This window comes from Trichomycterus rosablanca, chromosome 24, assembly GCF_030014385.1.
Source record: "Trichomycterus rosablanca isolate fTriRos1 chromosome 24, fTriRos1.hap1, whole genome shotgun sequence".
NCBI classification, from domain to species: domain Eukaryota; kingdom Metazoa; phylum Chordata; class Actinopteri; order Siluriformes; family Trichomycteridae; genus Trichomycterus; species Trichomycterus rosablanca.
Window position 1 is genome coordinate 8,526,950 of NC_086011.1, and position 22,726 is coordinate 8,549,675.

The 22,726-nt window shown below is 40.7% G+C and overlaps 1 protein-coding gene across 1 annotated transcript in view; it reads right to left on the bottom strand.

Moving 5' to 3' along the window:
* Positions 1 to 525: 525 nt before the first annotated feature.
* The window catches only part of lrrn2 (leucine rich repeat neuronal 2), a 61,995-nt gene continuing 39,794 nt past the window's right edge, over positions 526 to 22,726 (bottom strand). The window contains exons 2-3 of the mRNA XM_062986718.1: positions 9,383 to 9,438; positions 526 to 3,169 (exon numbers count right to left, since the gene is read on the bottom strand). Coding sequence (XP_062842788.1) covers positions 692 to 2,863 — 2,172 coding nt within the window. The 5' untranslated portion in view covers positions 2,864 to 3,169; positions 9,383 to 9,438 and the 3' untranslated portion in view covers positions 526 to 691. The remainder of the gene's footprint in view (positions 3,170 to 9,382; positions 9,439 to 22,726) is intronic.

A 22,726-nucleotide genomic window follows, 5' to 3' on the forward strand; every position in this document is an offset into this window, starting at 1 on the left:
AGAGCAGGTATTATTTACCGGTTGTGGATCATTCTCAGCACTGCAGTGACACTGACATGGTCGTGGTGTGTTAGTGTGTGTTGTGCTGGAGGTTTTAAATACCATGTCCACTCACTGTCCACTCTATTAGACACTCCTACGTAGTTGGTCCACCCTGTAGATGTAAAGATAGAGACGATCGCTCATCTATTGCTGCTGTTTGAGTTGGTCATCTTCTAGCCCTTCATCAGTGGTCACAGGACGCTGATCACGGGACGCTGTTGGGTGGATATTTTTGGTTGGTGGATTATTCTCAATCCACTGCAATGCTGAGAATGTTCCACCACCCAAATAATACCTGCTCTGTAGTGGTCCTGGGAGAGTCCTGACCATTGAAGAACAGCATGAAAGCAGGCTAACAAAGTATGTAGAGAAACAGATGGACTACAGTCAGTAATTGTAGAACTACAAAGTGCTTTTATATGGTAAGTAAAGCCAAGTGTAGAAACAAGGTGGTTTTAATGGCTGATCTGTGTATGTACTGTACCTTTTTTAATTATAAAATAAATAGAAATTTTGTAACTGGACGTATTATTCAGACACTTGGTCATAATCTGATAATGAAAGTTCTGGTTTTGTTTAGTGTAGTAAGGTTAGTTTTGACTGCGAGCTGTAGCTCTTCCAAGGACTTTACTTCCTCTGTGCCTTGAACTCAACATGTCTCCTTTGCAGGTCCTTGAAGATCACACCCTTGCTTAGCACCACTGACCTTCCTCCCACTGCCCTCTGAGAGATCATTTCCATGCTGATGAAGCGCTTGTTTCACTGGCACCACTGGAACCAAAAAAGCCTTTGCTTCCTGGGTTAAAATAGTGGTATGGGGTTTCTCAAACTCTGGTGTGTACTCTTTCCAGTTGTAAATCGTTCCTCCTTGAAAAGCTCTGGCTGCCAGCAAGAGAAACAGAGCCGAGATGGCCAGTATGACAGCTGGAGTCATCTCTGGAGAAGAAACTGGAATGAACTGGACTTCTTTAGTCCTGAGATGTACACATGAGGTGTCATTCGGCCCCACGTGCAGACAAACCTTGTAATGGGTCCCTGGTTGGAGATGTGATAGGTTAAATCCTCTAGTGCCTGCTAGTATTCGAGTGCTGTGTCTGTGGTGCTCTTCCAGGCTGTCGTTGGCTATCCAGGTAATCCGTGCTCCAGGAACGCTCTGGCCAGTATGCAGAGTCAGTAAAGCGTAACGTTCTTCGACATTTTGGATCCCAAGGCTGCCTTCTTTTCTTTTCATACTCATAATTTGGGCCCTGCGAGATCCTGTGACATTGATTGTCAGGCTCCTTGTGTCAGCCCCAACCAGATTTTGTGCAACGCAAGTGTACAAGCCAGCCTCTTCATGGGTGACTCCAAAGATCTCCAGAGTTCCTTCTGTTAACACCCGGTAATGGCCAACGCTGTTGGAAAGGTTTAACCTGATACCATTTGGAATAACCCAGTAAATACTTGGTTCTGGTTCTGCTAGTGCTCTGCAATGCAGGGCTATGTTGTCTCCTTGTTTTACCTGAACGTAAGATGGGAAAGTGCTTGGGGCAATCAAAGGAAGGCAGCTATCTGCCATCTCGTTGAAGGAGACTTCTTTTACTTTCCTGGCTTTTAACTCTGGTGGTTCTGAGCAAAATGTAGACTGGGGTTCGATGAAACGGACTGGTTTGTCATCCTCTGCCCCTACCCAGCGAATAAGGCAGTCGCAGCGAATGGGATTGGTATGCAAACTGATCTCTTGTAGGCTTGGTAGAGACCTGACAGTCTGCCGATGCAGAGCACTCAAGGCATTACTGTTAAGCATTAAACTCTCCATACTTGGAAGCTTCTGGAAAGCTTGGGGGTGAATATACGACAGCCGGGGATTGTTTGTCATTTCCAATTTTGTCAGCTCAGGCAGGTTCTCCATTGCAGAATGCTCAATAGAAACCAACTTGTCCATGTTGTTCAAGCCGAGTTCTTTTAGGTGAAGCATGTCTCTGAAGTCACCTTTCTGTACCAACTGAATTGGGTTCTTGTTGAGGTCTAAAAACTTCAAGCCTGCTAATTTCTGCAAGGCCTCTTTCGGGACTTTGGTTAGGTTGTTGTCATAAAAGCTGATGCTCTCAAGGCTGAGAAGTCCCTCTAGGGCACGCTCTGAGATCTCCCGCAAGCCCATACCTGCCAGAACCAGGCTGCGTAAAGATCCAAGCGGTTTAAAGTTGTGATCTTTAATAGAGTCAACTGGATTTCCTCCAATCATGAGCACTTCTAGTTGAGGCAAGGCATGGAACCAATGCCTGTCAATGATCATTAGGTGATTGTAGTTCAGATGCAGCCTTAAAAGATGATCAAGACCCTTAAAAGCTCCAGGAGAGATGCTTCTAAGCCTGTTATGATTAAGATACAATTCCTGAAGACTAGGCAATCCAGAGAAAGCTTCTTCAGGCAGGTGCCTCAGCTGATTCTCTTCCATGTGTAGGCTGAGAAGAGCTGGCATGTCGGTGATCTTTAGGTTACGGGTACTGATGAAACTGTTGTGGGAGAGATCGAGCTCTGTCAGATTGGCAAGGCCGTGGAGTTCGCTCTGGTCCACTGAACTGATGAGGTTGCTTTGTAGCCTAAGAGTGTGTGTTTCTGAGGGAAAGGATTTGGGCAGCTGAGTGAGGAGCAGATCATTGCAATCAACAGTAGGTGCCTCTTTATAGGTCGACTGAGGGGAGTACCAGGGCTTGATCTGGCATACACAAGGATGAGGGCAGGGTACCCTCCAGGGAATAGAGTGAATAACCAAAGAGCTAGCACAGCCAAATAGGAGTTGAATTTGTACAAAAAACATTGTCAGCTTGCTCATTTTCATGACAGTTTCTGAGGAAGGTTATCACTTTAAGGTGGACCCTTATATACAGCCCAATATTTATATCATACTTTTCATAGGTGTTTAATGAAAGAGCATGAACTTTACTTGACTTCTGCAAAAAAAGTCACCCTTAAAATGGTTCTTCTGTCCCATCTTTCCTTTGTTTTGCAAAAGAAAAATTGAATTACTTTAAAACAAGTCTTTCAAGACGTTCTGCACTCGAGCGGTTTCGGGTTCTTCACTCCGTCTTCTGATCTTACATCCTGATTCAAGAGAGAAGCTTTCAGGGTTACTTCAGAGGGGCACCTAGAAGAGACAATAGGGTAGATTAGAAGAAGATCAGGCAACGTATTTCCTACAAATGTAACACAATTCATACAATAAATACAACCCCAAATCAGAAAAAGTTGGGACAGTATGGAAAATGCGAATAAATAATAAAAAACACACAGTTTCTTACTTTTATTTTGGCTTTTATTTCATTGCAGACAGGATTAACCTGAGATATTTCAAGTTTTGTCTGGTCAACTTTATTTAATTTATTAATAAACATCCATTCCTGCATTTCAGGCCTGCAACACGTTCCAAAAAAAGTTGGGATGGTAAAGAATTTACCACTTTGTATTGTTGCCATTCCTTTTCACCAGACTTAAAAGACGAATGCTGATTCATCTGACCACAGTGCACGTTTCCACTGTGTGATGGTCCATCCTAGATGCCTCCGAGCCCAGAGAAGTCGACGTCGCTTCTGGACATGGTTAACATAAGGCTTCTTTTTTGAACTGTAAAGTTTTAAGTGGCATTTGTGCATGTAACTCTGTATTGTAGTGCTTGACGAAGGTTTGCCAAAGTAATCCCTCACCCATGTGGTTATATCAGCTATTAGCATGGCGGTTCTAGATGCAGTGCCGTCTGAGGGATCGAAGCTTGCGCCCTTGGCCTTTACGCACTGAAATTCCTCCTGATTCCTTGAATCGTTTAATGATTATGCACTGTAGAGGGAGAAATATGCAAATCTCTTCCAATCATTCTCTAAGGTACAATTTACTAGCCCTAAATTGCCCCGTCCCAACTTTTTTTGGAATGTGTTGCAGGCCTGAAATGCAGGAATGGAGGTATATTTACAATGACAAGGTATATCATGAAAAGCTCTCATGAGAGCTAAGTTAAGGATCAACCCGGGGTCACTGGGATTGTACAAGTGCAATGCTGCAAATTCTAGGGGGATTAATGGATATGCAAGGCAGTGTAAGACTAATCCGTCTTTCTCCTAACCGTCCAATTAGTCCTAATGTAGTCCATCCGTCTCTTTTTCAGATAGCTACCTGATGCCTGTGAGACCATTTGTTCTCCATCAGATGGATCTTGAGCTATCAACACGTCTTTCTTTCCAGACATCACTGTGCATGCTTAAAGCTGTCTTAAAGCTCTTTTACTAAGTGTTCATTGCCTAGTCAGAACCCTGATGTGCTCTGTCACTTCAGCCTGATTGGCTTGGTCTTGAGATGGACCCACACCTGTGTCCTGTCAAGCTTTGGGGCACTTCTAAGCCTCTAAACCTTACTGCAAAGGTGTTATGAATGTAGATGTTGCAGGCTTTGATGAGAGCTTGATTGAAGAGCCTGCCTGGCCTTTATACCATCCATTACATTTTGGATGAATGGAAAAGCTCCACATTTCTTTAGATTCTTTCCAAAAGCCTACACAGTAAATTCCCATTGTTTTAAATGGATGGCTAACAATCCATGAAAACAGCCTTAGGGCAGCCTAAGGTCAGAATGCGCCCTCGGTATGGCTTTATAAGACAGACAAACTCTGCCCATCACTTTCCTTTAACACAAGAGCAAAGATCTATTGAGGTCTGCCCTGTGCTGGCATCGGAGATGAAGAATAAGAGTCGTATGGAAATAAGGGGAAGCTATGCAGAATATCAATATTTGTTTTTAAGATTCATTGAGCTGGTCTTTGGTGAAAGATGTATAAAGAGTCAAGAATAGTCTGAGCCGTGGGCGAGGTTATGAGCCGGGTATATATCAGGCGAGATTCCCTGGAGCTATGAGTCAGAAGTGAGAGAGTCAGCGGGAATGAAAAGGTTTTCGTCTGAGACCATTACTGACGAACGTTTCGGCTCAGGAGCAGCATAAAGCCTCTTGAAGACTGTCGGTTGATTTCTTTTGTTGACAATGGTCCATTTAAACTGTTCGATTTTTGCTTTGGTGGACAGGGAATACAGCCGACAGATAACTATGGGTCTTACATTGTTTGTAAGCTGAAGATCAAGCAATATTTTGGAAAATTCGAAGGAACATTAACTCTACTGTCTAACATCTACTCTAGGTCATTATTGTACCATGCATTACCCAATTTTGACCTTCCGTGACAGCTGTGACCTGCCTTCTTTAGGTCTTCCCATAGAGGGGTGTAGGTCTGTTTGAGAGCCACTTAAAGACATTCAAAGCCATTCCAGTGTAAGCAACCTTACAGCATGATCCTACCACCACTATGTGCCACTATAAATATGGTATTGCCCAGGCAATGGACAGTGGCTTACTGTTTTTGTCTCATCAGACGAAATGTTTCAAAAATCCTTAAGAATCCTCTGCAGAGTTCTGCAGAGCTGATTGTCCATCCAACATCACGTCCAGTCTCCCATCTCCTCACAGGACCTTTGGAGCTATTTTAGAGTGACTGTGTCCTCCTTGACCAATGCCAGTTTTGCATATGGATAGGAACATTAATGTACCTCCCTATTCTACTTTAGGTCATTTTTCTACCATGCACTGTGTAATTTTTTTCTACCCAAAGTTGACCAGGCGATGGGCAGTGGCTTACTGTTCTGTCTCATCAGACGAATTTGTCCCTCATGTTTCAGAAATCATTAAGAATCCTGAAGTGCTGCAGAGCTGATTGTCCATCCAACACCACGTCCATTCTCCCATCTCCTCACTGGACCTTTAGAGCTACCATTGGGTTTGGTCTTTCCTCCCTCCCCATTGATGTGCTTTGGTAAATATGATTGACTATGGCTAGTAACTTTTTTATGCCAATATTAATCTAGCTAGTTTGACAGTGATCTCCTGTCAAGGTCAGAAATCAGTCCAAAAAGAGTTCTGCCATGAAGTTGAATATGCTGAAACATCAATGACTCTGTCAACAGTCAAGCAAACGTTACATCACTTTAGGCCTAAAGGCTTTTGTGCAAGTGTGAAAGCCACCGCCCCTGGTTTATCTTTGTCAATATGATCAGCAACAGAAGTTTAGTTTAGCTTTAAGGTGCTGACTTGGATGCAGAGGTTTCTTTCTTGTGAGGCAAGTCCATAGTGATGTGAAGTTTGCTTGACAGTGGACAGTATCACAGATAATAGACATACTCATTCTGCCCAAACTATGGCTCCTAAACTACTTGACATGGGACAGTACCTGCAGTACTAAGCTATGTTTTGATTTATTAGCATTGAGCCATCTGCCTTCTTCTTAAATACAACCCCAAATCAGAAAAAGTTGGGACAGTACAAATGCAGTGTTCCTTACATTTACTTTGACTTTTATTTGATTGCAGACAGGATGAACCCAAGATATTTCATGTTTTGTCTGCTTAACTTCATTTCATTTGTTATTAGACCTCTATTCCTGCATTTCAGGCCTGCAACACGGGACGGGGGCAATTATAGCTAGTAATGATGTTAAAACACTAAATAATGATGTTATTCCAAACAGGTGATTGTAATCATGGTTTGGTACAAAAGCAGCATCCAGGAAAGGCTGAGAGATTGGAAAGGATTTGCATATTTCTCCCTCTACAGTGCAGAATATCATTCAACGATTCAAGGAGTCAAGATAAATTTCAGTGCATAAAGGCCAAGGGTGCAAGCTTTATCTAAAAGCCTGTGATCCTCGATCCATCAGACGGCACTGCATCAAGAACCGCCACTCAACAATAGCTTATATAACCACATAAGTGAGGGATTACTTTGGCAAACCTTTGTAGCCAAGCACTACAATACAGAGTTACATGCACAAATGCCACTTAAAACTTTACTGTGCTAAAAAGAAGCCTTATGTTAACCATGTCCAAAAGCGTCAACTTCTCTGGGCTCGGAGGCATCTAGGATGGACCATCACACAGTAAAAACGTGTATTGTGGTCAGACGAATCAGCATTCCAGATCTCAGTGAATATCAGTATATTCTGTTTTTAATAAAAGAGAATATTCAAATCGATGTAGAATCTTGGAATGAATAAACTGAGCTGGTATCTCCAGTGCCCTGTCTAACCCTTATCTTGTTTATAACAGCTTCTGATTAAAAACAGACCATGAGATGAGGTTATTTGCTGAAGAAATTGCCTGCTAGAAAAAGAATTAAGAGCGAATCAGAACCTTACCTAACCTTGGCTGTGTTTGCGTCCGTGTTTCTTTCAGTTTTTTTGTGGGATTAGGTGCGCAGAATGGGGCAATCAATTTGCAGTGAAATTAAAACCTAGCCCTGCGAGGCAGATGGCAATTAGGCAACATTTACTGGATGGATTAAATTTATCAACAGAAAACATGCCTCAATCGATCATCTGATAGTACGCAGTGTTGGATTTAATGAAATTCTGGGTAAGCACTTATTGACTAACAGACCTGTTTTTGGTGCTTCTTGGATTACTAACAAATTTCCTCTTGGCATACAGTGATAATGCTAATGCTCTTTGAAAGGGCATGGGCGCCACCAGCTAAAGTCAGTCATAATAAATAATAAGGTATTTAAAAGTCATGCCATACAATTAAATAGCCCGCTCAGGTGTCGCAGCAGTAAAAACACACGCTGGAACCAGAGCTGGGATCTCGAATACATCGTATCGAATATCAGTTCTGCCTGCCTGCTGAGGCTGAGCGGCCACATGAACAACAATCGGCCTGTTGTTCAGATATGGGCGGGACTAAGCCGGATGGGGTCTCTCTCCCATGACTGGTGTAATTACGACCTCTGCTGGCTGATTGATGGCGCCTGCACAAAACTATAATTTGCATGCGCCTTCGTTCTCCTCAATCAGAGCAGGGATCGGCATACTGTAAATAGGGAGCTACTTCATTCCTTCTTTACAGCTATAACAGCCTCAATTGTTCTGGTGAGGTCATGCTACAAATTAAGCATGAGACATATACACCTGTTGGAAACTGGTGGCTGAAAAACCTAAACCTAATTTATTAGGGGTGTCCATGTACTTTAGCCTTATATTATTCATTATTCATATTATTCGAGACTGTCACACGCCCACCCCCCACCTTGTTTCTACACAGATTGTCCATTATATCAGCTCCACTTACCATATAGAAGCACTTTGTAGTTCTACAATTACTGACTGTAGTCCATCTGTTTCTCTACATGCTTTGTTAGCCCCTTTTTATGCTGTTCTTCAATGGTCAGGACCCCCACAGGACCACCACAGAGCAGGTATTATTTGGGTGGTGGGTCATTCTCAGCACTGCAGTAACAATGACATGGTGGTGGTGTGTCAGTGTGTGTTGTGTTGTGCTGGACACTCACTGTCCACTCTATTAGACACTCTTACCTAGTTGATCCACCTTGTAGATGTAAAGTCAGAGACGATCGCTCATCTATTGCTGCTGTTTTGAGTTGGTCATCTTGTAGACCTTCATCAGTGGACACAGGGCGCTGCCCACGGGGTGCTGTTGGCTGGATATTTTTTATTGGTGGACTATTCTCAGTCCAGCAGTGACAGTAAGGTGTTTAAAAACTCCAGCAGCATTGCTGTGTCTTATCCATTCAAACCAGCACAACACACACTAACACACCACCACCATGTCAGTGTCACTGCAGTGCTGAGAATGATCCACCACCTAAATAATACCTGCTCTGTGGGGGTCCTGTGGTGGTCCTGACCATTGAAGAACATCATGAAAGGGAGCTCACAAAGCATGCAGAGAAACAGATGGACAACAGTCAGTAATTGTGGAACAACAAAGTGCTTCTATGTGGTAAGTGGAGCTGATAAAATGGACAGTGAGTGCAGAAACAAGGAGGTGGTTTTAATATTATGGCTGATCTGTGTATATATATAATATAATATTAATAATAATAATAATAATAATAGCAGTACTAAGTACCCTTGAAGTAGCTTTCAGTTTCAAAAAGGTTGGTGACCCCTGGTGTAAACTTTTGAATTTGCTGTTAGATAAGATAAGACTTTATTGATCCTCTTGGAGACATTAACTTGTTACAGCAGTACAAAAGAAAGGAGGTAAAAACAGAAAAATACAACTAAGTGAAAAATTTGGAGCCCCTACATGTTTTGTTAATGAGTCTCTGTCGTGAAATGTCAGCTTGACTCAAGGATTACAGTCCGATTGTGTTTATACTGATGAAAAATGAAGCAATGTAATATTAAAACTGCACTTTTATAGAAAGTAAACGTGTTGGTAAATTCGTTTTAAGCCCTCTGGCCGGTAATACAGCTTGCTCGGTGAGGCGTTGCAATTGCAATCACTAGAAAGGTTGCCAGGTGCACTTTTACCTAATGAGGTCCAGGTGGAACAATTCTTCATTAGGTCACCTTTAAGAGCCGGGACTCTGCAAGGAAAAGAAATGAAAACAGTTGTTGATTTCCAGCGCGTTCCATACTGAGAGGAAAATAAACAATATTTATATATTACTCTATGTTCTTAGTTACATTACTATAATGGGGCATAGTATACCAGTATTAGGGTGATCATACTGGTACAGTACAATAATCAAGAAGGTTAAAAGATTCATAGGTTAAAAGATAAACCTAGTGTACAGATAATTTTGTTTGGGTATAAAATTACTGCTTGTATTTGTTGCTGTGTAATGCTTGCTTTGCCTTGTACTACATCCCTGAGTGTAGCATGTACAGCAGTGTTGTTAGGATTTTGAAACACCTTAAAGCTACCGATGAGAGGAGAATAGTGCTGTGAAATAATAACAATATTCATAATAAAAAAACAACAAACGATGATAATAACAATTATAATATTATTAATAATAACATTAATTATAATAATAACAATAATAACAACAACAATAATAATAACTAATACTAATTATAGTAACAACAACAACAATAATAATAAAAATAATAACAACAACAATAATAACAATAATACTAATTATAGTAACAACAACAATAATAAAAATAATAATAACAACAATAATAAAAACAATAGTAATAATAACAATAATAATAATAATAACAATAATAATAACAATAATAATAATAACAATAGTAATAATAACAACAATAATAATAATAAAAATAATAACAACACCAATAATAATAATAATAAAAACAATAGTAATAATAACAACAACAATAATAATAAAAATAATAACAACAACAATAATAATAACAATAATAATAACAACAACAATAATAATAATAATAATAACAATAATAATAACATTAATAATACTACTACTAATAACAACAATAATACTACTACTACTAATAACAACAATAATAATAATAAAAATAATAAAAATATTAAAAATAATGAAAATAATAATAATAACAACAATAATACTAACTATACAATAATAATAACCATACAATAATAATAATAATAATAATAATAACTATACAACAACAACAACAATAATAATAATAATAATAATAATAACAACAATAATAATAAGTCAAGTCAAATTTATTTATATAGCCCTTTTTACAATAGATACAACAACTATACAATAATAATAATAATAATAATAATAATAATAATAATAATAATAATAATAATAATAACAAAAATAATAATAATTAATAAAAATACAAAAAGTAAACTAAAAGCTGTGTCCTTTGAATAATATTGTTCATTTAAATAATTATTTTTTAAAAATCCCAGAAAAACACAATATCAAGTCGTTACTATGTTTTTACTATGTTACTACCATATTACACTAATAGGAATGGTCTAAGGAGCACAACACTGAGTTTGAGGTGTTGACTTGGCCTTCAAATTCCCCAGATCTCAATCTAATCAAGCATCTGTGGGATGTGCTGGACAAACAAGTCCAATCCATGGAGGCCCCACCTCACAACTTACAGAATCTGCTGCTGACATCTTGGTGCCAGATATCAGAGCACACCTTTAGTGGTCTAGTGGAGTCCATGCCTTGATGGGTCAGGGCTGTTTTGGCAGCAAAAAGGGGACCAACACAACATTAGGAAGAAGTGTTGTTAAATTTTATAATAATTACTGCCACACAGGTAAATAAGTGGTTGAATAAAAAAAAAAAAAAAAGATATATTTTTGGATGAGCCGAATACATATTCAGATTACATTTCCCTCCAGTCATGCTGTTGGTACGGCACCCTGGCTGCTTTCCTCCCAGGAGAAACGCTGTATATTATGCTCACCTTCTAAAAGTATATTGACCTTTATAATAATTGGATGGGTCCTGCGGCATGAGCGCGCAGGGAATTGATGGCAGCTTGTCAGGGAGGGGAGAAAAAGCATAGGGATTATATAATTATATATGCTCTTTGCAGTTTGAAAGACGGTGCAATCACGTCCATTAGCAGATTGCCTTTTGTAAGGGATTAAAAGCAGGGGTGTACAGCCTACACGGAAATAAGTTGTGATATTCCTCTTGTTTTTTCCCCCCCGCTGTCTCCGTCACTCTCGGATTCACAGCAAGCCTCTGCATAGCTGCCGTCATTTATTTCTTGAAAGGAGCTATTGCAGTGGTTGCTGCAGAGTTGCCATGGAGACCTGCCTCCGTGTTTCACAAGGTCAGTGGGAAAGTTGAGAGAGCTCTGCCGTGCCCGTCCGCGTGCACGCACATAGCCTGTTCACTGCCATATGGCTAAATGGATTTCTGTTTTTACTTCCCCTGTCCCAGAGGTTCATAATGGATGAGGCGGGATTATATAACGTGATTGTCTCTCTATTCCATCATCCATTTTAAATTCCTTGAGGTAAAATGGAAAATATGTGACATCAAATTAAAATATTTATTAGATTCCGTGCCCGGTTTCACCTTTGCTTATGTAATACGTCTGAGAACTTCTAGTCTTGGTTAAAAACTTCAACAAAACATCGGCATTACATTACAGCCATACCATTAAAACCACCTCCTTGTTTCTACACTCTCTGTCCATTTTATCAGCTCCACTTACCATATAGAAGCACTTTGTTGTTCTACAATTACTGACTGTAGTCCATCTGTTTCCCTGCATGCTTTGTTAGCCCCCTTTCATGTTGTTCTTCAATGGTCAGGACTCTCCAAGGACCACTACAGAGCAGGTATTATTTGGGTGGTGGATCATTCTCAGCACTGCAGTGACACTGACATGGTGGTGGTGTGTTAGTGTGTGTTGTGCTGGTATGAGTGGATCAGACACAGCAGCGCTGCTGGAGTCTTTTAAACACCTCACTGTCACTGCTGGACTGAGAATAGAGTCCGAGTCGCACGTATGTCACAAACACAGCGCTAATGGTTAAAAAAAACGCTTTCTGAACCAATCAGACCTTCTGATTTTAATTGTTAGTAAGAAATGCTGTTATTTGCATTTATTGCAGCATCACACAGATGACGTGTCAATGAAACGCTTGATTGGCTTTCTAACGAGTTCGTGTTTTACTTTACAACCGGGAAAAGTTTGGAGGCTTTTAATTATAAGCACATTTACAAAATAACAGATTATATTCCTAATGGGATGGTTATAAATTTAATAGCATATGGAAGAACATAAGCTCAGGTAAGCAGTGGTTATGGATATTTTGCTGTGTTTTGGATTTTGGCCGCTGTGCCGTAATTTGCAATGAAAACAAAACGTCAGTTTAAGCTTTAAACTGGTACCTAGGAAAGTAAAGGCACTAAGTAAAACGGCAAAATACAGTCGCTAATCTGTTGTTGTTGTTTATCTGAACTTACAGATTATTTGTTTATTTCTACGCTACATTTCCAATATATGTTTTGTGTATATTATATTGACTTGTGACTTGACTCGGACTCTAGCCTAATGACTCGTGACTCGACTCAGACTCGTATTTTGTGACTTGTGAACATCTCTGCCATCGTGTCACTGCAGTGCTGACAATGATCAACACCCAAATAATAGAAAAGAAAACTATAATTTGCATTTTCCATGCTGTCCCAACTTTTTCTGATTTGCGGTTGTACATTTCTTGCTAATTTTATATCCCCAGTGGTAAGATAATATAAAAACGCTTAGCAGTTTTGCTACGGCTTGTTCCATATTTCTTTTCCGTTCTCTTATGGAATCAAATTAACCATGTCGGAATATTTAGCTTTCTGTTTTTGTAAGCAGTAAACGCAAATGAGTGTGGAGTGGGTAATATCTTCCTCTAGTGGAAGGATGGCAGCGAATTAAGCACTAACACATAACGTCACAGATACAACCCAACGCGCGGCACAATTAGACAGCTCGGCTAAACGCTCCCATTACCGTCCACCACATGTTGACGCTTTCATTCGTTAAAGAGCAAGAAAACGCCCCTGCAATGCCCCCGCTGGCTGAACGGCTCGCTGTATGAAGGTAAGAAGGTGTGACTGACCTTCTATCATATCGTCCTGGATAATATTGACACCGGCTTGCCCGTGGACACGGGATTTATCTTCATTAATGCAGGACTTCAAACATCTCTGACAGATTCCGCTCCCGTGTGGACACACCGCTATCTATGATCCTGTCTGCACCAATCTCTACCATCTTTCTTCCAGCCTGGTTGTTCCTTTTTCAGCTCAGGAAATTCTCGGTCAGGCTTTCACCTGAGGGGGGGCTGTGCTGTTGGTGTGGCCTTTAAACTGATAATACATGCCCACGTTCTCACAGAGAGGCTCACCACATGACTGAATGGGCACAAATTACCCCAGACACAATATATATATATACAATATATAATTTATAAATTAGTTTATTCATTATTAGTGTAAATATCTATATTTTTTAAATTGTATTTGTATTACTGCATGTACAACCAATGAGGTTTAAGGACATGGCTCCAATCTAGGCCACCAAACTTGTCAAAGCAGGTCCTTATGGACCCCCCCTTTGTGTAAATGGCACAATGATGCTAAAGCAGAATAAGGACCTTTCCCAAACTGCTTCCACTAATTCCCAAATATCACTGGATGCAATGTAGTAACACACATCCACCGCAGGGCCTTGGGCATCCCTCCCTCAGACACAGCTATTCATGTCTGATTTTACCCAGATGGATGGATGGATGGTAGATAGATGGATAGATAGATAGAGAGATATATAGATAGATGAATGGATGGATAGAGATATATAGATGGATGGATGGATGGATGGATAGAGATATATAGATGGATGGATGGATGGATGGATGGATGGATGGATGGATGGATGGATGGATGGATGGATGGATGGATGGATGGATGGATGGATAGATAGATAGATAGATAGATAGATAGATAGATAGATAGATAGATAGATAGATAGATAGATAGAAGACTGTGGGTTTGAATCCTAGTTCTGAATCCACTGTTGGGGCCCTTGAGCAAAGCCCTTAACCCTGTCTGCTTATCTGTGTATCTGTATATATAACAGATAAATAAATACATGATAGTGCAACCTAGGTAGGTTTGTCTACAGAGATCACAAACCTTTTAGGGTCATAAGTGAGCCTAGAGTTAGGGCAGTTGTAGCCTAGTGGTTAAGGGACTAGACTAGTAAGCAGAAGATCGCTGGATCAAACCCCACCACTGCCGGGTTGTCACTGTTGGGCCCTTAATCCTGAACTGCTTAGACTGTATACTGTAAGTCGCTTTGGATAAAAACATCTGCTAAATGGCTAAAAGTTCACTGAATTCCGAGCACCCCTTTGTGATTTTGTGAAGATGAACTAGAGAAAAAGACCAAGGATTACGTTTCCCTCATGCTGCTAGATCTCTCTCCCTCATTTGCCAACCTTAACCTCAGGAGAACCTCTTCTATTCTCCTGTTCTTTAAACCAAGGCCAAGCGCGTTTTGGAAAAGCACACACAGCCTTCCCGCATTCAAACGCAGCTTTCTGGTGCAACGGCCATGACGGATGGATGAATTCAGGGCTGCTGGGTGTCAGGATGGAAGCAAACACTTGGGGAACTCAAAGCGGAGCACTGCATCAACATCAAGCTCACATGACAGCCAGGATCCAGTCACTGATGGAAGCATAATTCACGCATAAAAAGCATTTTATTGTACTGTACACATGTGGTTAGGGTACTGGACTAGTAATCAGGAGGTCGCTGGTTCAAGCCCCACCACTGCCATGTTGCCACTGTTGAGCCCTTGAGCAAAGCCCTTAACCCTCAGTTGCTTAGCTTGTATATGTCACGGTACTGCAAGTCGCTTTGGGTAAAAGTGGCCACTAAATGCAGCATTCGATTCTATTCTATGGTTCTCAACCTGCTCCACACGACAAATGTAGGTCCCACAGGTCTATTATTTTTACACATTATTGTATCCGTGCAGTAACTTTTGGCTAATGTGGCCCAGCTTATAAAAAAAGGTAGAGGACCACTGATCTACGGTAATGAGCAGTATGAGTTCGGCACATTAAACAGATGTTTAATCGTCTAACTTGTGTCTTTATGAGCTTTAGATTATCTTTATGTCCTCAAAGTGTCCTTTTAAACCAAGGGATGAGGAGAAAGGTTTAAGGTACGTACAGTATTTTACTTCAAAATGTTGTTTCACCATTACTATTATTATTATATTTTAGCAGCAGCTCATTGATATCCCAATTTAGTGTGGCCAATTTGCCCATGTCCTTCACCTCTGTGCAAGCGCCTTGGGATACCAACCAGGGTCCTTACACCAGAGATGGGGACTCGACTCAGACTCGATATATAGATAGATGAATGGATGATGCATAGATAAATATATCGATGAATGGATGGATGGATGGATGGATGGATGGATGGATGGATGGATGGATGGATGGATGGATGGATGGATAGATAGATAGATAGATAGATAGATAGATAGATAGATAGATAGATAGATAGATAGATAGATAGATAGATAGATAGATACGGCCAATTTGCCCGTGTCCGAGGAGGGTATATTCGCCTGACACCGGAAGGTCCACCAACCTTCTTATTCGCCCATACTTTGATGGATTTGTGTGTGGGGCCAGTCCAGCGCATGGAGAGTCACACACCAACTTTCGCATTCCTCCACCTCTGTACAGGCGCCTTGGCTATCAACCAGGGTCCTTACACCAGAGATGGGGACTCGACTCGGACTCGCAAAAAATGACTTGACAACAAAAGTCAGCATGTGATAACATAAGTTATGTGTAACAATTATATATATATATATGATCCGACATCATTCTGATTGTGTCATTTTCTGCTCTCTAATAATAACGCTGCGGCTGTCTTAACCCGCAACGCACGCAATGGTTAAATGTTCCAGCCAGCTTCCAGTGTAGTGATGAAGCGTCGCTCCCTACCCCCTCCTTTGGATTTGAATCTCACTTTAAATGGTGGAATACCCTACATAGTGCACTTCACAGGAACAGCTGTTGTGAATGGAATGCTCCTACAGAATTGGCGCTAATGGTTGAAAGAGCGCTGTCTGAATCAATCAGACCGTCTGATTTAAATTTTTAGTAGGAAATACTGCTATTTGCATTTATTCAGTTTGCATCACACAGATGATGTGTTAATGAAACGCTTGATTGACTTTCTAACGAGTTCGTGTTTTACTTCACAACCGGAAGAAGTTTGGAGGTTTTTAATTATAAGCACATTTACAAAATAAAGGAGTATATTCCTAATGGGGCACACGGTTATAAATTTAATAGCATCTGGAAGAACATAAGCTAAGGTAAGCAGTGGTTATGATTTTTTTTTGCTGTGTTTTTGTATTTTGGCCGCTGTGCCGTGATTTATCGCACGCTTTTCGAACTCTAGCCTAAAGACTCGTATTTTGTGACTTGTGAACATCTCTGCCTTACACAGCGTCAAAGACCCCACCCCCTTTCATTCTGTTATGGCAGCAAAATGAGGGCAGCTTGATTTTAATGCCTATGGTTTTAAATGTTATGTGGGTGGCACGGTGGCTCGGAAAGTAGCACTGTTAGTCCTGTCTTTTCCACCCAGCAGACTGTAGTGGGCTATTGTGTCTGCTAAGAGGCAGAGCTGAGAGTTAAACTCTCAAAGCAACTGATTGTTTACTCTAGCCAAACTGGTAAACATACATAATTAGGCTTTAAAAGATATTACCATTGGTTTAGTACCAGACACTTGGCTTAAGGTCCCTTTAGTGGGACTCACACATGCATCCAAGTTCTGCTTTGTGGCATAAAGGACAGAACATGAGGTTAATAAAGGTTTCAGGTCTACACATATCCTAATTAATGCATAATGTATTGTTAATAATGCATAATGACAAGAATGCAATGTTTTTTTTTCCTTTGATTGCCCCCTTTCACCCATATCGACATTATTACGTTTTCTCTGCTTCTAAATCCTGCATGGATGAATCAACCCTCCTGGAAGAATCCAGCAGATCAGACCTATTAATAAATGAATCCTATATTTTTATTAACCTTGGCCGATCTGATAAACACACATAGTAGCTTCTTAAATACCTGAGGCTCATCTTTTAGCCCCTTTACTACTAGTGTGTAGTCATTGCGAGGAACATCCTTGGGAGCGATTTCCGAATGCCTGAAGGTACCACCTTCATCTGTTTGAATGATAATATGCAGGTTGAAACATCATGGGACCACGCAGGAGATGTGTTCTTTCTCTTAGAGATGAATGTACTTCTGTGGTAAAACTACAAATCAGTTCAAGAACAGTAGCAAACGACCTTGTTAAAATGACAGACCATGAGGTATAAAGCTATCTATATAGACAGTAAAATGTGTTCTATATGGACATGACTGGAATGAAACAAAAATTGGTACTATTTTGATATAATGATTATTCTTAGTTATGGAGGAAAATGGAGAATGGGGTGACAGCATCAGTCCTGAAGCACGGGGGTGGCAGCAGCATATTGTGGAGGTTCTTTAATGCATTTCACACAATAGATGCCATTATGAGGGAGGAAAATTATATCTCAAGACATCAGCCAAGAAGTCTTCCAAATGGACCATCAGCCCAAGTATATCTGTAGCTTAAGGGCGACAAGATAAAGGTAATGAAATGTCCATCACAAAGCCCTGACCTCAATCCTATGGAACATTTATGGGCAGAACTACAAATCTGACTCAATTTTACCAGTTCTGTCCTGAGGAGTGAGCCAAAATCAAAGCAACCTATTGTGAGAAGCTACCCAAACTCCATTTAAAGGCAACCAAATACTGACCACATACACCAATCAACCATGACATTAAAACCACCTCCTTGTTTCTACACTCATTGTCCATATTATCAGCTCCACTTACCATATAGAAGCATTTTGTAGTTCTACAATTACTGACTGTAGTCTATCTGTTTCTCTGCATGCTTTTTTAGCCCGCTTTCATGCTGTTCTTCAATGGTCAGGACCCCCACAGGACCACCACAGAGCAGGTATTATTTAGGTTGTTGTTACGTGGGTGGAGAAAGGACTCAAGCGCGGGGGTTAAATGAAATAATGATTTTATTTATTTAAACAAAACAATAAAATCAAAAGACAAAACAGAAACAAAAACAAATAGAAACCCCAATGGACGGCGCTGGGCGCTGCCGGCAACAAAAAATCAAAAGGGAAAAAATACAAGATGCTGGACGCGAACCCCGGTCGTTGCGCGCGGAACCGGGCGCGTTACCAGCGCGCCACTACAGCGCGGATGAGGGGGTGAGAGTAGACGCTGAAGGCGCTTCGGTGAGCTGACGCAAGGGTAGCAAATCTCCGCTAATAGCCTAGCCCCAGCACAGCGGTTGGCTAGGGTTGTTCGCTATCGGCGGACACCTCGCTTAAGGAACCACACCGCTCTGAAAGAAGAGACAAAATCATATTTGGTTAGTCAAGTTCACAAATGCGGATACGAACCGGGTGATGGCGTGATAGCCGAGCGCTTGACGGCATCACCATCAGGCAGTACGAAACCCACTCGAACTCAGTATAAACCAGTTGGATTCGAACCGGGTAGTGGCGTTTTAGCCGAGCGCTTGACGGCATCGCCACCAGGCAGTTACAGAATCCAATGGGCCACTAGAAAGTGAACGCCCCCGAAATCACCTATGGTGCGGTTCGGGAGGAACAGAAGGCTCCTTCTTTAGCCGCAGCTGGAGACAGTCTGTCCGAGAAAATAGGTAAAGAAAACCAGTTAGTGATAAAGGTAATCAAGCTCCTAATGCGGATAAAGCAGCAGTGCCGTTATGTTGCCATTATACTGCCAGCGGTGCCAGATGTTTCAGATTTGTTGTGTTTTTACCAGAGACCGTCGCCCCACATGGTTTACACATCGTCTTGTTTTTCATGACGTTAAAAGAGAAATGTGTCCATATATCGGCTCTCCTCTTTCTCCCTGTTGACATTGTGGAGTTAACCTGGTTCCATGAGTAAAGACAGTTCACAGGCTAGTCTGGTCTTCCCGGGTTTAGATCAAATGTGTGGTGTGCGAGTGTGGTCTTACCACGGTACCGCAAAAGATTAGTATTGATTGGATGGCTAATCGGCTTGTCCCGCCCCTTCACATACACTTAAGTAGTTCTGATTGGATCTCTTTCTAACTTGTCCCTACCTTCCACAAAACTAAATCAGTTCTGATTGGATGTCGTCCCTGCCAAACATTTTCGTCTCGTTTTTATTCGTTGACGAAAGTGTAGATTCATTTAGTCATAGTTTTTATCCTTTTTTGTAGTTTCTATTTAGTTATCGTCTCGTTTTCGTCATGAAAAAAAGGTTCGTTGACGAAAACTATGACGAAAATCATTCGTCAACGAAATTAACACTGTTCGGAGGGGGGGCATGGGTTAGCTTCGTTCTCCTCAATCAGAGCAGGGATCAGCATTAGTGGAGAGTTTGACAATGAACCCAATTTACAGGATGCTTAACCATCATGGGTGGCCAAGGTCCTGCGATGGATTGACACCCTGTCCAGGGTATTCCTATCTTGCGCCAGTGTTTTCCAGTGAAACCAGACCAAAATGAAGCGGTTAAAATGAAACAAACATGGCAACGTTCTGCAAATCCAAAGCTTCCAGACAACAAAGCAACACCCAGCTATCAAATGCTAATAAGGAACAAGAGCATGTTTATTTCTTCATGCACGCTCACGGTCCTCCAGAGACCTGCCCCGAACATTTGGCAGCGGAGCCATATTTTGCAGAAGCAAATGAATTGCTCAGTCATCCAACGTTGACAAAAATGTGCAAAATGTGCATGTGGTTTTCCGACCTCTTTCTGCCCTAAGCAACGCTCTCACTTTCATCTCTACACATCGTGAATAATGCATTTCGCTTCATATATATTTGATTGCTATTCTTTTTGCCCCCATTCCCCTGTTTACTACGCTTCTAAATCCGGCACGTATGACTAGACGTCCTAGAAGGCCATCGGAAATCCTCGTGATTCTAACTGTGACACATAAAGATGAAGGAAAAGAGCCTTGAAGATAAAGCCTGCAGATCGTGGATCGTAGATTTATGACTTAATTGTCAATATGCTTCACTGACGAAGCACCCGGACCGCTTCATCTATCTTCTCCGAGAGCCGACTTCGGCTTCCGTGACGCGAGTTTGCTAAATAACATCTAATGCCAGTATTTATCCTGAAGAGTAAAATTAATTCCCTGTCTCTGATAGGACGCAGAGTCATACATCAGGTTAAAGGGAAATTAATCTGGGTTTTAGAATAACAGCCAGGAAAGTAATCCTGATCCCAGTCTTACTTTATTGACTTAAATAAACCCTGAATAAATTAATGAATTAATGTATTAATGAATAAATGAATGATTGATATTCTTCCAACCTTGTGGCAAGTCAGGGCTTCTAGTCAAACATCTGGTAACATCATGATTGGGTATAAAAGCAGAACCTATCAAAGGTTTGGTGTTTAAAAAAGCAATGATGAACTACTGTGTAGCAAAAAGAACAATTCTTAACACAAGATTGCAAATAATTCAGGTCTTTTACCATCTACTGTACATAATATTGTAAAAGGATTCAGGTCATCCAGAGAAACCAAGTCCTTACATGATAAAACATGAGAAACCAACATGCTACTGTAGTCACATGGGCTTGGGAGTACTTAAGAAAACAGTTGTTACTTAACACAGTCCAGCACTAAGCCCTTACATGTGTTTATAAGAGCCATGATTAATCGTGGCTCAACACAGCGTAGCAAAAAGAACAATTCTCAAAACAAGATTGCAAATAATTCAGGTCTTTTACCATCTACCATACATAATATTGTGAAAAGATTCAGGTTATCCAGAGAAATCAAGCCTTTACATGATACTACATGAGAAACCAACATGCTACTGTGATAAATATAGTCACATGGGCTTGGGAGTACTTCTGAAAATGGTTGTTACTTAACACAGTCCACCACTAAGCCCTTACATGTGTTTACAAGAGCAATAATAAGTCGTGGATCACCACCGTGTAGCAAAAAGAACAATTCTTAACACAAGACTGCAAACAATTTAGGTGTTTTACCATCTACCGTACATAATATTGTAAAAAGAATCAGGTTATCCAGATAAATCAAGCCCTTACATGATAGTGTATGAGAAGCCATCATGCTACTGTGATAAATATAGTCACAGTGGTTTGGGAGTACTTCGGAAAATGGTTGTTACTTAACGCAGGCCACCACTAAGCCCTTAAATGTGTTTACAAGAGCAATGATAAGTCGTGGCTCAGCACTGTGTAGCAAAAAGAACAATTCTCAACACAAGACTGCAAACAATTCAGGTCTTTTACCATCTACAGTACATAATATTGTGAAAAGATTCAGGTTATCCAGAGAAATCAAGACCTTACATGATACTACATGAGAAATCAACATGCTACTGTGATGAATATAGTCAAATTGGCCTTGGAGTACTTTGGAAAATGGTTGTTATTTAACACAGTCTACCACTACATCAATAAATGAGTGAATGGATGATATGCTTCATGCTATGTTGCAGCAATTTGGGAAGGGTTCTTTTCTATTTAAGTTGACACCTGGAACAAAAAGTTGGGACGAGCTAAATAGGAGTAAAAGGTTTATAGAATACTTAAGCTACACCAACATTTGAAACCTTCCACAATAAGCAGGTGAATTGGTAATATCATAATTGGGTATTAAAGCAGAACCTATCAAAGGCTCACTTTACAAGAACAATAATAAGTTGTGGATCACCACAGTGTAGCAAAAAGAACAATTCTTAACACAAGATTGCAAACAATTCAGGTCTTTTACCATTTACTGTACATAATATTGTGAAAAGATTCAGGTTATCCAGAGAAATCAAGCCCTTACATGATACTGTATGAGAAACCATCATGCTACTGTGATAAATATAGCCACATGGGCTTGGAAGTACTTCAGAAAACGATTGTTACTTAACACAGTCAACCGCTACAACAATAAACAACACGGCATCAAGAACCGCCACTCAACAATAGCTGATATAACCACATGGATGAGGGATTACTTTGGCAAACCTTTGTCAAGCACTACAATACAGAGTTACATGCACAAATGCTACTTAAAACTTTACTGTACAAAAAAGAAGCCTTATTTTAACCATGTCCAGAGGTGGCGTCAACTTCTCTGGGCTCGGAGGCATCTAGGATGGACCATCACACAGTGGAAACATGTATTGTGGTCAGATGAATCAGCATTCCAGGTCTTTCCAGGACCAAAGACGAAAAGTCCAAAAGCCAGGGTATGTCATGGTATGGGGCGGTGTCAGAGCCCTTGGCA